The 14,129-nt window shown below is 45.2% G+C and overlaps 4 protein-coding genes across 10 annotated transcripts in view; 2 read left to right on the top strand and 2 right to left on the bottom strand.

Moving 5' to 3' along the window:
- The window catches only part of LOC4816853 (ataxin-2 homolog), an 11,882-nt gene extending 8,912 nt beyond the window's left edge, over window positions 1–2,970 (top strand). Inside the window, exon 3 of the mRNA XM_033380780.1 lies at window positions 109–2,970. Within this exon, the coding sequence (XP_033236671.1) occupies window positions 109–2,642 (2,534 nt within the window). The 3' untranslated portion in view covers window positions 2,643–2,970. The remainder of the gene's footprint in view (window positions 1–108) is intronic.
- Window positions 1–8,283, bottom strand: part of LOC4816794 (trans-1,2-dihydrobenzene-1,2-diol dehydrogenase) — a 23,060-nt gene extending 14,777 nt beyond the window's left edge. Inside the window, exon 1 of the mRNA XM_001356496.4 lies at window positions 8,112–8,283. Coding sequence (XP_001356532.4) covers window positions 8,112–8,175 — 64 coding nt within the window. The 5' untranslated portion in view covers window positions 8,176–8,283. The remainder of the gene's footprint in view (window positions 1–8,111) is intronic.
- On the top strand, window positions 3,456–14,129 carry mdy (diacylglycerol O-acyltransferase). Of its 7 annotated transcripts, none has more exons than XM_033380785.1 (10): window positions 3,456–3,646; window positions 7,289–7,635; window positions 7,704–7,832; window positions 7,891–7,982; window positions 8,047–8,099; window positions 12,618–12,726; window positions 12,787–12,930; window positions 12,993–13,303; window positions 13,364–13,636; window positions 13,701–14,071. In XM_033380785.1, exons 2-10 carry the CDS (start codon window positions 7,304–7,306, stop codon window positions 13,932–13,934), a joined length of 1,677 nt encoding a protein of 558 aa, XP_033236676.1. In that variant the 5' UTR covers window positions 3,456–3,646; window positions 7,289–7,303; the 3' UTR covers window positions 13,935–14,071. The 7 variants fall into 7 exon arrangements, with proteins under 7 accessions (XP_033236676.1, XP_033236675.1, XP_033236674.1 ...); XM_033380784.1 differs by having other exon boundaries at window positions 7,206–7,635; XM_033380783.1 differs by having other exon boundaries at window positions 3,456–3,655; window positions 7,206–7,635.
- On the bottom strand, window positions 8,803–12,531 carry Cse1 (chromosome segregation 1). The gene is made up of 7 exons (XM_001356494.4): window positions 12,274–12,531; window positions 11,301–12,160; window positions 10,753–11,236; window positions 10,388–10,690; window positions 10,162–10,318; window positions 9,806–10,106; window positions 8,803–9,744 (listed from the first exon to the last, which is right to left on the bottom strand). Exons 1-7 carry the CDS (start codon window positions 12,356–12,358, stop codon window positions 9,007–9,009), a joined length of 2,928 nt encoding a protein of 975 aa, XP_001356530.3. The 5' UTR covers window positions 12,359–12,531; the 3' UTR covers window positions 8,803–9,006.

The following is a 14,129-nucleotide window of genomic DNA, read 5'->3' as shown; positions in this document are numbered from 1 at the left end:
GAGTGTGTGTGTGGGAGAGCTGGGGGCAATTAAAGTTGCACATGTAAAAGTAAATTGATACGGCACTCAATCATCTCCATATCTGCCTCTTCTCCAACTCATTCACAGCTCCCCGACTGGATCACAACAACAACAACGAGTGGCGACCGTTGGGACATGGGGATCCGCTCCAAAAGGATCCCACCTACGACTATAGTCCGCCCGCCCTGGACAGAGTGCGCTATTGGGCAGAGAACAATGGCACCGGACAGAGTAACCCAGAGGCCAGGAAGAAGGAGTTGCCACCGGAGGTGTTGCGGAACAAGACGAAGAGCGAGATCCTTCTTCTAGGCGTAGCCAGTGAGCGGGTGAGAGTGCCACATTCGCATTCCTATCCGGGAATGGGTTTGGGACAGCAGCTGCAGCAACAGCAGCAACAGCAACAGAAACAACAACAGCAGGCAAAGTATGCGGCTATACGAAGGAGTTACTATGCTCCGCCGCAGCAGCAGCAGTTGCAACAACAAATGCAACAACAGAATCAACAATTTCAACAACAGTACACACAAAAGCATCAACAACATCTACAAAATCCACAGCAAATTCATTCACAAAGCCAACAACACTCACAAATTCAACAACAGCTGCTACAAAATCAACATCAACATCAGCCTCAATTTCAACAGCAACCGCAGCAGCACATGCCGCCCACGCATTTGATGCCACCGCCCATGATGATGATGAAAGCTGGCTCTGGCTCTGGCTCTGCGCCGTCCCACATGGAATATCGTCACAGCATGATGGGGGGAAGTCCGTTATCTATTTCGGGTTCACCCAGCATGAGCACCTCCTACATGAGCCACATAAGCCACATGAGTTCACCTCCACCAAAGCAATCGATGACCTCATCGATGGCCTACCATCCGCCTTACACCTCCTGGCACACCTCTGCTCCCTTTAGCGGCATGTCAAGCATGCCACCGCATCGCTTGAACTACGCCGATGCCCACCACCAGGAGTCCATGCAGCACTACAGCTTCAGCTCCAGTCCCCACCAGACGGTTAGCTATTCACCCAACTCCCTGACGGGACATCTGGGTGGCTCGAAGGCGTCTCTGAGGAAGCCCTGGCTTCACGAACTCCTGCAGAAAGAGGTAGTGCTCAAGCCGAAGGTAAAGCCCACAATGCCGGCCACCAAGTACCTGATGGCAACGAGTAAACCTTATCCGTCCCTGCCGCCGGCAGGCTATGGCATTAGTTCCACGCGTCCACCGATGGCCTACGCACCCGTGACCTTTGTGCCGCAGACCAGCAGCAGCTCTGGGTTCCGACCGATGCTGTCGACCAGTCCAACCAATTCCACATCCATCTCCATGCCAATGACCACGCCTACGTCTCTGCCCATCTATCTACGCCCTGAACCCACCAGCAGCACCACCACCACGACGACGACGACGACTACGACTAACAACCGCCTGCTGATCCCGCAGACGAGCAATCTGGCCCAACGTCCCACAGTGGCACCCGCGCCGGAATCCACCACCGACTCGCTCTTTTCGCACTATAGGCAGCCGCCCAAGGCTCTGCTGGGACCCATGTATCTCATCATCGAGGGTCACTCCAAGGTCAAGACCTATGGCCAAAACGAACTGGACCCCCACAGTCCGAAGATAGTGCCGGTAATCTCTAAAAGAGAACCTGTAGTCCGTATCGCCGATCCGAATGAGAAGCGTGGGACAGTGGAGACCTTTCAGGTCAAGCATTTGCATACGAAAACAACGCCAATGACGACCACCACAGAAAGGCCTTCTACGACAACCACACGAAGGACGATCACCAGTTCCACCACCAAACCCACTCCAAGAGCAACTACTTTGAAGACGACTGCAACAACTTCTTTACCGCCATCGACAACTCCATCTGCTGCTCCACCATCGACAACTCCATCTGCTGCTCCGCCATCGACAACTCCATCTATTCCGCTGCCATTGATAATTCCATCTACTCCTCCGCCTAGTGGCGTCAATGATCTGCTCAGCCTGTTGGACAACATGTTTGCCGATGTCCATGAGATTGCCTCCTCGACAACTTCACATCCAGCCTCAGTCCCGAATCCAATCCCAGCCAGCAGCACCATGAGCACCATCCTGAAGCCGGTGAGCACCAGGCTGCTTCCCCAGCAGCCGGAGCCTCGTATTGGCAGTCAGGCAGGTAGCATATCGAGTGTACTGGAAGATGACGAAGCTGGCGAGGATCTGGGGTCAGAGGTTGCCACCAGCACGGAGCTGTCGCTGCGGGCAACGCGTCAGGTCTTTGACTATGATCAATTGCCCGAGTCGAGGGTTAAGGTTGGGGCCACAGTTACAACCGACATTGAATACAATGACGACGATAATGATGATGAGGAGGAGGATGAGCTGGAGGAGGCGGGTTTCGATGATGAGGCTGCCACCTCTGCCAGTCAGCAGGAGGCGAACGAAGAGTCTGAGGAGGATGAAGAGGAGGAAAACGAGCACAATCTACTCAAACGCATCGACAGGTTCGTGGATGATGTGGACGATGGAGAGGATGATTTAGAGGACTTGATTGAGGGCCTGTCTCCAGACGAAGATGATGAGGAGGCCGACGATGCGGAGGGAGAGGAGAGACGACAGCAGCATTAGCCTAAGATAACACAATTTTCTTAACTGCGCTCTATACCAAATCTATCAGAAACTTTTCTTACACTTAATTGTTTTTGTAAATAAGTCAGCTTTAACGGGAGGAGAACCGATCTGTATCTGTATTTATTTGTTGTTAGTTGTAAGGCCCTGCTGACGTCACAATGTGACTGAAATGTTAATTTGAGAAGAATTTTGTATTGTATTCTACAAATTCAATTATTGAAATGTTTGTTTTGTAGTTGTTAGTGCAATAAAATAAAACATACAAAAATATCCGTTAACAAGTTAAACAAAATTACATTTAAGACGAAAGCTCCTTTTCAAATGCTCTCACGCGATCGCTTTTCCGCGCTCATCACCGCTATCATTGGTCAGAGGTGTTTCGATATTTCTAAATGAAAATGATTGCTTTCAATCCAAATGCAAGGTGAGTTAGCACAGCGAGGTAGAGAATTAAGGTCTTCTTTATCAATCTGATATGACTGGCGCAGCCATTACTATAAGATTGCTATATCATATATATAGTTGCCATATGAAAGATCGAATCTGTATCGAATCGAATTATAGAATTCAAATCAGATATCTCTGTGCTTAATTCCAAGCGCCAATCAAAATCTTCACGGCCCGCGAAAAAAACGATTATATGTTATCGGAGCTATCGACTGATCCTCACGCTCACTGTGCAACGAAAAAATGAGTCGTAATTTTGAATAGCCCATTCAAAGAAAAAGAGGTGGATTTTACCTTGCATACGTTGTATTTTCTGGACCGTTTCGCCTGTTGGCAGTACCCTCTTTTTCACTTTTCCTTATGTACCGAAGGTGTAGTTACCGTGTAGTTGCCATGTAATATATTCAGCAAATGTATACATTCGAAAAACGACAAACGCACACAGTGAATAAAACGCCGCCGCAACGTTCTCTTCTGGCACCCCCCGTCGTGTGCGTCGTGGGTGAAGACAACAAACAAACAAACAAGCAACAAAGTACAAATTAAACTAAATTGTATGCAAGGTGCCCGAAAATACACGTAAATAAATTAATAGTTTAACAAAGAGTGTTTTGGTGTGAAGTCAAGTTCATGGAGCTTCCAGTGAGACGCTAAAATTAAGTGAGAGAGTGTGAAACTTTTTTGTTTACGATCCACCGATTGGATTCTTCGCTTCACTTTCGCTTTTGTTGGGGGGGAAGGTTAATGAAAACCGTAAATGGGGCACCCGGCCCCCAAATGAAGTGTGCAGAATTGCAGTTCTGCGAAACGGAAGATGTTCACTCATAAAGAACAGTAAAACCAGAACAAAAGTGACAAAAACAATGAAGAAAAGTGACCGAAAACACGTGCTGCCAAAGTTTATGACTCAATTTCCCCCCTTTAGAACTGGTTTCGTTCTGATAAACAGTGATAAAAGTAAAACAAAACTTCCGTGATCAAGTCTACCCATGATAATAATATCGTTTTTGCAATTCAAATCGCATTAGAGCGTTAGTTAATATAGAAATCATAGATTAGTGAAACTATCTCTGGCAGCTCTCTTCAGCCATCAATGTGTTGTGCGTAATCAGATAATGACCAGCTATATTCGAGCATATAGCGAAAATAACCTTGATCCGAGGACAGACGCAGGTCTGAGGAAACATTTTCGAAATGTGACGCCGCGGCGGCGTCGTTGTCTCTTCCAAAACAAAACAACAAGCTAATCATTGGTGGCCGAAGCTGTTGATACCCTTCCCTCGATCCATTGTTTCACTGGAAACTACTTACATACATATACAAAAACAGCTAGAACTGCAATAAGAAACGATTGGTGGGAGAAACAAAGAAGATTTTTGAGCGAAGGTTATTTGATATTGTGATCGGATCTTAGAAATGTTTTCAGTAAAAAGAAGTTTATATGCAAGGTTATATTATACACAATAGGGTTATTGATGGTGGATCTGCGTTACCAATATCCATTCAAGATCGTAATACCTTTTTGCAAGCAGGGTATCACAAAAACCAAACAAACTTCTATTGCCAAAAACCTGTTCGTGCTAAACAGAGGAACAGAGAAAACAATAGAGTGGGAGAGAGAGGCAGAGCAAACAATGGGGAGAGAGAGAGCGATCTTTGTATACTTGTATGTGAACCTGTTGGAAAAACAAATTTTCTCTCAATCCAATAGGAAAATACCAGCTGAGCTTTTATCAGGCGGCGGCGGCAAATGTCAGACTGCCGCTGATAACACAACATTTAGACGTGCTTTTCCATTGATAATAGAATACGAGGAGCCGGCAAATTTTTAATGTTTTATTTGCTTACTCTCGTGTCCGTGTCTTTTGTGTGGGCTCGCATCCGTTTTACGATGTAAGAAGTACGAGTAGGGGAAAACATTATGATTGCGAGTGTGTGCCCTGACCAGACATGTCTGGCGGCGGAATGCCTCCTGGCAACATGATAAGAGTACTGAGGGTACTTATGCAATCAGTGAACCGCTCCAGCTGAATGATAACCTTTATCATCAATGCTCTTCGATCCGCAGCTAAAGTTGATGAAAATGTTTGTATTACTGACCTACTTATCGCCGCCGCTGCTGCCCGTAGATGGAAGAGAGTTCTTCACCATTTACAGGGAACCGGTTCACTCGGACTGACGACTGTAGTAATTAGCGGAGTTCGTAGAGGCTGGAATGTTTGTCGATGTTAAAAAAGCACAGAAGGAAAGGTCGCGTCATATATTGCATTTCAATCAGCTTTAGGTTTTTGTGTATAACTGTGAACACTGGATAGGGGAATGATCTTTTCAGATATATTTTGGGGTATAGCAATGCAAAGATTATCAGGGAACAGAGGATATGATCGGGGTATAGTACAACATGCTAACATATCAGATATTCGATAGCATACCACAGCTGTAGGCAGTTCATTCTTATCTGGAACCAAATATTATGTGTAGAGTATAGCACGATAAGTGCTTCAGTTAAACACTTCAGTTCTGCCCCTCCTTCCATGGCCTCCTCCAGCCGTATAAATATAAACCGAAAGTTCAACAAACTAAGCCTTAAACCGCAGAAGCATTTCGATGCAGGTTCTTTTCTCTTCCCCAACATGCGGGAGACAATTGAGTATACATATAGGACGCATGTATATAAACGCGTGTTGTATTTGTAACCCGTACGTGTACGCATGCTTTACTGAATCTGTCCTCTACACCCGACTTGTAAATTACTCATGACTCTCTCGCCCTGATGTGCCATGACGAGCCTCGCCGACTTCTCCATGATGTTGCGTCACCATGACTCGACTTTAATCATACTGCATTCTGTATATATGTATAGGGACACGAGGAATATGTAAATTCTTACATATTGTATGCACTTGTGTCTTTCTTTCAAGTTGGATCAGTTCAATGGACTGAAACTGAATGATTATGCAAAAGTAGTGCGGGAATATTTTAAAGAAACAGTTTTGCTAAAGAACAAATTTTGAAACAAAAGAAATATGGATAGAAATCCATCATCTGTATGCAAGTCTGCTATAACTTTTCAATCTACAGTTCATTCATTATCCTCGCATTATGCCTTCTTTATGCAATAAACGATAAGAAACTACAATATTACTATTGAACTTTGATATACTAAAGATATCCCCAGTATCTTAGGCTATCAGAATATACCTTTAGGCATGTAGAAACGTTTATATAATTTACAGTACATATACGATAATTCTCGAGTATATCAGTAAACGTATGTGTATGTATGTGTTATGTATGTACGATTGTTTCCTCATTGAAAATGACGCTGATTTCGCTACTAAAGTATGCGTTCCATTCCCACAAATAACCCCCAAATTTCGTCATTCCATTCGTATATATTATAAACGAGTATATTAAATAATTGTTTAAACAACAATTTTCTAATCAAGTATTGACGCTTGCTGCGAAATTTGATTCAAAAATAGAATTTGGGGCCTCAAAAGACAATTATTTGGATCGAGAGAGAGAGAGAACAGCGAGCGATAGAGGAAACGCGTGGGCAGTGAAGCGGGACAAACGATCTTGTAGAATCATCACTAGCTCTAATGCTGATAATAGTAATAAACGTGATCAGCAATTTTACATGCGATCTTGACTCGTTATAAAGACGACTAAGATGCGTAGTTGAAACAACTTAGCGACTGGTTTTTGCTTGGTTAATGTGAGATGTAATAGTCAAACGACCTTTTTATAGACGAGACCAGACCAGACAACTTACCCACACGGCTATTGATGGGGTACAATGTCTATGCAAAAAGTATCTGTTTACCTAATCAGCGATCAAGCAGCCGGGCGAACTTTGACCGCAAAACCACTGAAACGGATTCCGGTAGTGCGTCTGTACGCCGTATGTTCACCCATCTTTTAAATGGACTACATACTTGCTGCTCTATAAACAAGCTAATCTTATGGATTACCAGCAACTTTGACCGATAACTATCCCTCTTCAGATTTCCTTCGGTCAATCTCTATCTATGCTATTTCTGTGGCCCAAATTTTCAGTTCTTTAATGGGGGGCACCATTCAAATCTTATCTTAATATTGCACTTTTAGTGGCCAACTGGAATGTCCGATAAGATTGGTCTATTCAAGAAAACTAATCAACATACAATTTCTACCACTACTAAAACTTAAAGAACTACCACGCAACCATGACAACCACCAAAGATCCCCAGGAAAAGGGGGCCCCAAAAATAGAGCACGAAAGGAATGGACTGATGAAGCGCCTGAGGCGTTCAGCCTCGGCCACGGAACATAATCTGAGCAATCTGAGGAACCGCAAGTCCACCCAGAATCTGTTCGATCAGCATGGCAATCCCATCGATCTGCGGCAGTATCGCAAGGTCTTGGACAAAGACGAGAACGGCAACGGAACCAACGGCAGTGAGAAGAAGACGCGCTACAGACGAACCCAGAGTGTGACCCGAGCCGAGGAGATCTCCACCAAAGAAGAGAAGCAGCGTAAGGCTCAGCCCGGCAGACCGTGAGTGCAACATATCAGTGATACACAGATGCGGAAAAATTTGTAATCAAAGGCTCTCTCAATGTTAGTATACATCGACCCCGTGATTCGCTGTTCTCGTGGAGCTCGGGCTTTACCAATTTCACGGGTCTCGTTAACTGGGGTTTCCTACTGCTCTGCATAGGCGGTCTGCGCCTAGGTCTGGAGAATCTGCTCAAGTGAGTCATATACAAATATATACAATTTCTGAGAATATATCTTTGCAACTCTTCGTAGATATGGCATACGCATCAATCCCCTGGACTGGTTCTTTTTCATCAGCGGTCGCAATGAGGGCGAGGGCCACAATGCCCTCATCCTGATCATTTGTGAGTGTCCAACTAAAGAAATAAGCAACCCAAACCAGTTTCACATGTGTACTTTTCGTTTCAGTCTCCTTGGTGCACATATCCCTGTGTCTGGCGGTAGAGAAGGGTCTGGCAATGGTGAGTACTCACGCAGATAGTTTGACGTGCAAGATTTTGACGATGGAAATTTGATTGATTGAAGAAGTCTAAGCATGGTAGTATGTTATGGTGCTTGGTTGCACTCTGCTAATAATTTTAAATACTCGTTTTATTAACCAAAATAATAGTTTCGAAAAGTGAAAGGAATTGTTAGGGTTGCTCATCATTAATGTAAAAGAGTGATGTTGAAGCAGCAATCTGATGTGATATTTTATTGGTTTAGTGCCATGAAAACATATGTAGTGTCCACTTGGTGGTAAGAAATATCCGTTTCTTTCGTATGCGCTTCTTTCTTTCTCTGCAACACTCAAAAAAAGATTTAGGTTTGTTCCCTGCTCTAGAGAAGGCTGTGGCGTAAACATTTAGTTTCGGAATGATTAAGGAGAGTGTGTTTTAGTAAAATAGGCTTGGTGTATTAATTTATGTTCTTACATAAAGTAGTAGACCATTTTATTTTCTGACAACCTATTACTGTTGGAACGATTTCGAATTATTGTACCCTTTTATATATATGTATATGCGATAATTCGACTCGGGCTGTGTTTAACGAGACATTAAGGTAACTCGTACAATACACCTATAAACTTTTTAGTCACCTAAAGCTCTCTCATCTACCTATTGAAAATCTCAGGGAAAATATACTTTGTTTCCCTTTGAGGTGTCGCAACCATCTATCAAACAATTCATATGCGTAACGTAACTATTTATTGTTCGGAAAAATACACTAAAACATATATAAGAAAACAAATTCAAATAAACAGCATGACTGGGTGAGTGATTGATTGAAGGAGAGCTGTTCTGTTGCATGTACAAATATATGGAGAAAAGTATGCGAATGTATGGCGAGGTGTGATTGTGATTGCGGATCATAATTTCATTCCATTTCTCAAACAATGCGTACCCCGGCTTGATCACAGTATTTCTGCAAGATCTGCCTGTACTCCTGTTCGAGGGGACCCAACAGGTTGCTCAGTTCTCCCGGTCGCTTCTGCGAGTACTTGGACAGTGCGTTGGCCAAAAATTGCCGGGCATCGCTAATCTCGGCCAGGTGATCCTGCTGCTTGGGCTGGGCATGGGTGAGTTGGGCAAAGGCCACCTGGTAACCGGCATCGGGATCTTCGGCAACTCCACCAACAATCTCCCCTTCAATACCCTTCAAGGCCTCCAGCGGGTGCTCAAACATGTCGATGAGGGCGTGGAGCAGACGCGGCCAGAATTGGGCATATTGGGGCAACATCATTTCGGGAGTTTCGGTGAGAAGTTTAGTCACTCCCACGGCCACCATTTTGCGATCCACCTCTTTGACGACGTTTTTCAGATCCGTGATGAAAATGCGTTCCAACAGCATGCCGAACATGTTCGGCTGGATTTCGTCTATAAGCTTTGCCAGCTGACTGCCATCGGCCTTGATCACATAGAAGCAGAAGAATACGATGATGCCAGAGATATATTTGGGCGTTTTCGACAGCGACAGTCGCTGGAAGAGCAGCCCAAAGATCTGACGCATACTCGATTGGATTTCAGGTGCCGGATAATAAGAGAGAAGGTTCTGCAGCAAATAGAAGCCTTCGTGGTCGTTTGCCTTCGAGGCAATCATTTTTTGGAAGATACCCAAAATGCCATTCTGAAAAAAGCAGAAATTGAATCATAATTGAAATTGGATTGGAAGTCTTCCGAATTCATACCAGTTTTCCCATTGCCTGAATCTGGGCAGCACCCTGCTTGACAAAGGCGCAGATGAGACGAATCAGAGGCGTTACATTGCCTGTACGATCCCAGAGGGCGGGCGATAGTAGACAAGGGAACAGGGCCCAGTAGGGCTCTGGAATAGAGCCGCTGCCCTCGCGCACTTCCAGCAAAACAGAAAGCATCTGAAAGACGTAGGGCATAAATTCGACAATATCCTGCTGCAGAATTCCCTGGAAAACTGGGAACAAAGCCTCCTCGAAAGAGCTGACAGCCGAGGCATCTGCCTGGCAAACGATTCTAAAGATAAAACCGAATTAGTTTGGAATCCAAAAAGCAGAAAGGGAGCACTCACTTTATAGACAATGCCAATGTTTCAAAGAGATAATGATTAAAGTGTGGACGCGATGGATTTTTGGCCACTTGGGTTAGGATCTCTGTGAGACGTGGCAGAGCCACTCCCATGAAGGGCATGGAAGCTCCCTGCAGCACAAAGAAGCTTCGCATTATCGCTGCAAAAATGAAAAATCATTAAAATTAATAAAGAAACTACAGATTTAAACGGCTCTAAGAACACTCACCTCTCATGACAAACTCATTCTCTGACGCTCCCGGAATCGCGAGTGTGGCAAAGAGACCGCTAATCAACGAATTGACGTGAGGTGCCAGTACCTGTGGCCCAAACACAATCCCATTGGCAGCATCCCGCATGGCCAGGATCTTTTCCACGGAACAGGCGGCATAGCTGTGAACCACAATGCTTTCGGCTGGCAGATGGCGAATGAGCTGCGGCAGGCAGTTTGCCAGCACCTGGGGACCCAGAATGCTGCGGAAAACCATGATATACTTGATGGCGGCTGCCTTCAGCACGGGCAACTCATTGACTGGAAGAGAGGACCACCAATTTAATACATAATAAAGGTGCAACCTTTTTATTTGTCCTTACCATTGGGTCGCTCCAGCTCTGGTATAATCTGCGTGGCACAGAACTCTGGCAGAGGCACCAATTCTGAGGTCTGTGTGATGCCATGCTTCTTAGTTCCACCTCGCGATGCCCACGAGGTGACAAGATAGATGGCAGTGTCTTTTGATCGCCAATTGGCCGCCGGATTCTCCTTGTACTTGGCCAACAATATCTCCAGATATTGACTAAAAATGCCAAAGATTTTTTGCTCGTAGTTGAGGGACAAGGACTTCACGAGGTCACAGGCAGCGCGCCGGCGGGTATCAACATCCGAGCCCTCAATGTCCCGACGAATATACTCTTCGGGACTGTCCTCGAACAGTTCCTCATCGGAGGGCCGAATGTCCAGATTGGGAATGACAACTTTCTCACAAATGCGGGCCAGAATCTCTGGATTTTCGAAAATCCCTTGATAGTTTTTCCGCTCAGCAACCACGGTGATAAATTGCAAGGCATTCGACACCAGCTGCGAATGGAATCTCCAGAGATCAGAGATATTTTTAGGGCTATTGAGAATATGGAAATCTTACCGAATCGTTTTTTGTATTGAGGCTGGTCTTGACCAGCAATTCCCAGACTGCGGTCACAAATTGCTCCATGAACGGCTTAAATTCCTCATCGTACTTCTTCGCATACAGACAGATATTCTCGCAGACCTGCGAGCGTAGAAACTCCAGCACACCGGGATCATCGTCATCGTCTCGGCTCAGAGCTGGGACATTGACGGCCAGCTGCTGAATGAAGGCACCCATCCAGGTGTTCATGTTGTCCTCAAAGAATTCGGGCAGATCCTGGGAGTTGAGCGAGAAGAACACCTTATTGACCAGCACCAATGACCCATAGATGACCTTCAAGGCCTCCATATTGTTCTCGTGCACTTTTGTCAGCTGCATGGTGGCCTGCAGAAGGTCTGTGAGCGGCTGGGCCATGCGGTCCAGCACGAACTTGATCTCCTCCCACAGGGCTTGCGATTTGAACTCGTAACGATAGCGCTTGAACAGCGAATGCGCCGTTTGTAGTACGCCATTGATCACATTGAAATCGCCCGAGGCAAACCTTTGCACCATCTCGTCGATCATTTGCGGCCATTTTTTCGGGAAATCATGCTTGCCAATGATGCTCACGGCGTCGCTCAGCTGCTTCTGCAGAGCCACTGGGGAGTGCAGCATAAGAGTGACAATAAGAGACTTAATCGTGTTGCGATCGCTTTCGTGGATGCGATCGGGCCCATCGGTATCCTCATGCGCCGCCCAATTCCGTTTCACATAGTTCTTGAATGCAATGGCGCCGGCTATACGCGTGGTCATGTCCATTTGCGACTTGTCGATGAGGTTCAGCAGCAGCACAGGATAGTTTTGCTGCAGTTCGGTGGACTCTAGCAACTTCTCGGCTACAATTTAGAGAACATAGAATCACCAACCGACCATACTCCATATTCACATTCATTCGAGGCGTCGTTCACACCACTTCCCGCGCACACGCCACAGATTCCAATACACTTACCCGGCCGGCGTACGTTTGGATCGGCGCTGAGCGTCTGCTGCAAATACCCGGCCAGAAGTTGCAAGTTAGCATCGGTTACTTCCATTTTCCCTTTGATTGCTTGCTAGATTCCTTTAAACTAAGTGATACCACTGGTATTGCGAGTTATTCAATAACTTTACGAAATAAAATGAAATAAATGGCCTTTTTGCACACAAAGAAGATTGCGGAACCGCTGATGGAACTATTGAGAATGCTGTACTATCGATTACTGGCATCGATATGGCGCGCCTAGAGATGACAGTGAGCTAAGCGATAGGTGGTGACACTATTGTAACATGGAATATTTTATTTGATATTTTCAGGAAATTATCGCCGAAGGTCTTGGCATCTTCATACAGATAGTAAACATAATTGTTCTGGTATGTTTGCCCGTGGTCATTATACACCTGAAAGGACATGCATTCAGTTTAAGTGAGTACCAAATACCCATGCATTCAAGTAAAAAATTATTTTCGATTTCGCCTTTCACAGTGGGCGCCTCAACAGTGTGCTTCTTTTACTCGATTCTGTTCCTGAAGATCTGGAGCTATGTGCAGACCAATATGTGGTGTCGACAGACCTACTACCAAAAGAATCCTCGAGAGCGGAGGCCCAGCATCACGCTGGCGGAACTCAGTAAGTTAAGGTCATCAAAAATGATGCCATCAGTCATATCTAATTGGTCTTGTCCTCTTTAGAAAACGGTCACTTGGATGGCGGAGATGAGGATGAAGATATTTCCAAGCTGGTGCAGTACCCCGACAATCTCAGCTACAGGGATTTGCTATACTTTCTGTGCGCTCCCACTTTGTGCTATGAACTGAACTTCCCTCGCACAAGTCGTGTCCGCAAGCGTTTCCTTTTGAAGCGCCTGTTAGAGGTCATGATTGGAGTTCATGTGGTTATGGCTTTGTTCCAGCAATGGATCATTCCCTCGGTGCGCAACTCCCTGATACCATTCTCAAATATGGATGTGGCCCTGGCCACAGAGCGTCTCCTCAAACTGGCGGTTAGTATGCGATTTTCTGGCTCTCTTTATGATTTACAAATAACCGACTGTATTGTTTAGCTTCCCAACCACTTGGTCTGGCTGTGCTTCTTTTATCTGATGTTCCACTCTTTCCTGAATGCTGTGGGTGAGCTGCTGAACTTTGCGGATCGTAACTTTTACTGTGATTGGTGGAATGCCATAAACATTGACACCTTCTGGAGAACATGGAACATGCCAGTGCATAGATGGTGCGTGCGTCATCTCTACATCCCAGTTGTCCAAATGGGCTATTCGTCGCGTCAGGCTTCGACCATAGTCTTCCTGTTTAGTGCATTCTTCCATGAATACTTGGTAAGGTCTAGGAATGTGAGACCTTCATCAACCGATTATATTTATAATTCAGTCTCTTCTTTAGGTCTCCGTTCCTTTACAAACATACAAGATCTGGGCCTTTATGGGCATGATGGGACAGATTCCACTCTCAGCGGTATCAAAGTATATCGAGCGTCGCCTGGGCCCACGCATGGGCAATATCCTTGTTTGGGCATCCATTATTCTGGGTCAGCCGCTGTGTATTATGGCGTACTATCACGATTATGTGGTCACGCATTTCCAGAATTCTCTCAACGGCACCGAATACGAGAGTTAGGTCTTAAAGGGCACTTTCTGCGGGATGGAACATCAGCACTGGTCCGTGTACTTTTTGTAATTTATAAGCCAAACTGCAAGTTGAGAAAAAAAACTTGTGATTGCCACATACAAAATATATTTTGTATTCTTTTTGCACATGCATATAGTACTGATTAAAACAGATAGATTGTTATTAAATGCATTTGTTAATGAA

Source organism: Drosophila pseudoobscura, chromosome 4 (genome assembly GCF_009870125.1).
Source record: "Drosophila pseudoobscura strain MV-25-SWS-2005 chromosome 4, UCI_Dpse_MV25, whole genome shotgun sequence".
Lineage (NCBI taxonomy): Eukaryota > Metazoa > Arthropoda > Insecta > Diptera > Drosophilidae > Drosophila > Drosophila pseudoobscura.
This window is presented reverse-complemented; position numbering and strand designations above follow the sequence as displayed.

Excerpts from the sequence above, each read along its gene's own strand:
- mdy (XM_033380781.1), top strand. Across the intron at positions 8,100-12,617 it reads TAGAGAAGGGTCTGGCAATG|GAAATTATCGCCGAAGGTCT; the intron begins GTGAGTACTCAC and ends TGATATTTTCAG. Across the intron at positions 12,931-12,992 it reads CATCACGCTGGCGGAACTCA|AAAACGGTCACTTGGATGGC; the intron begins GTAAGTTAAGGT and ends TGTCCTCTTTAG.
- Cse1 (XM_001356494.4), bottom strand. The coding sequence starts at position 12,358 with ATGGAAGTAACCGATGCTAACTTGCAACTTCTGGCCGGGTATTTGCAG. Across the intron at positions 12,161-12,273 it reads TCCAAACGTACGCCGGCCGG|CCGAGAAGTTGCTAGAGTCC; the intron begins GTAAGTGTATTG and ends TCTAAATTGTAG. Across the intron at positions 10,107-10,161 it reads ACATTGGCATTGTCTATAAA|AATCGTTTGCCAGGCAGATG; the intron begins GTGAGTGCTCCC and ends TTTTATCTTTAG.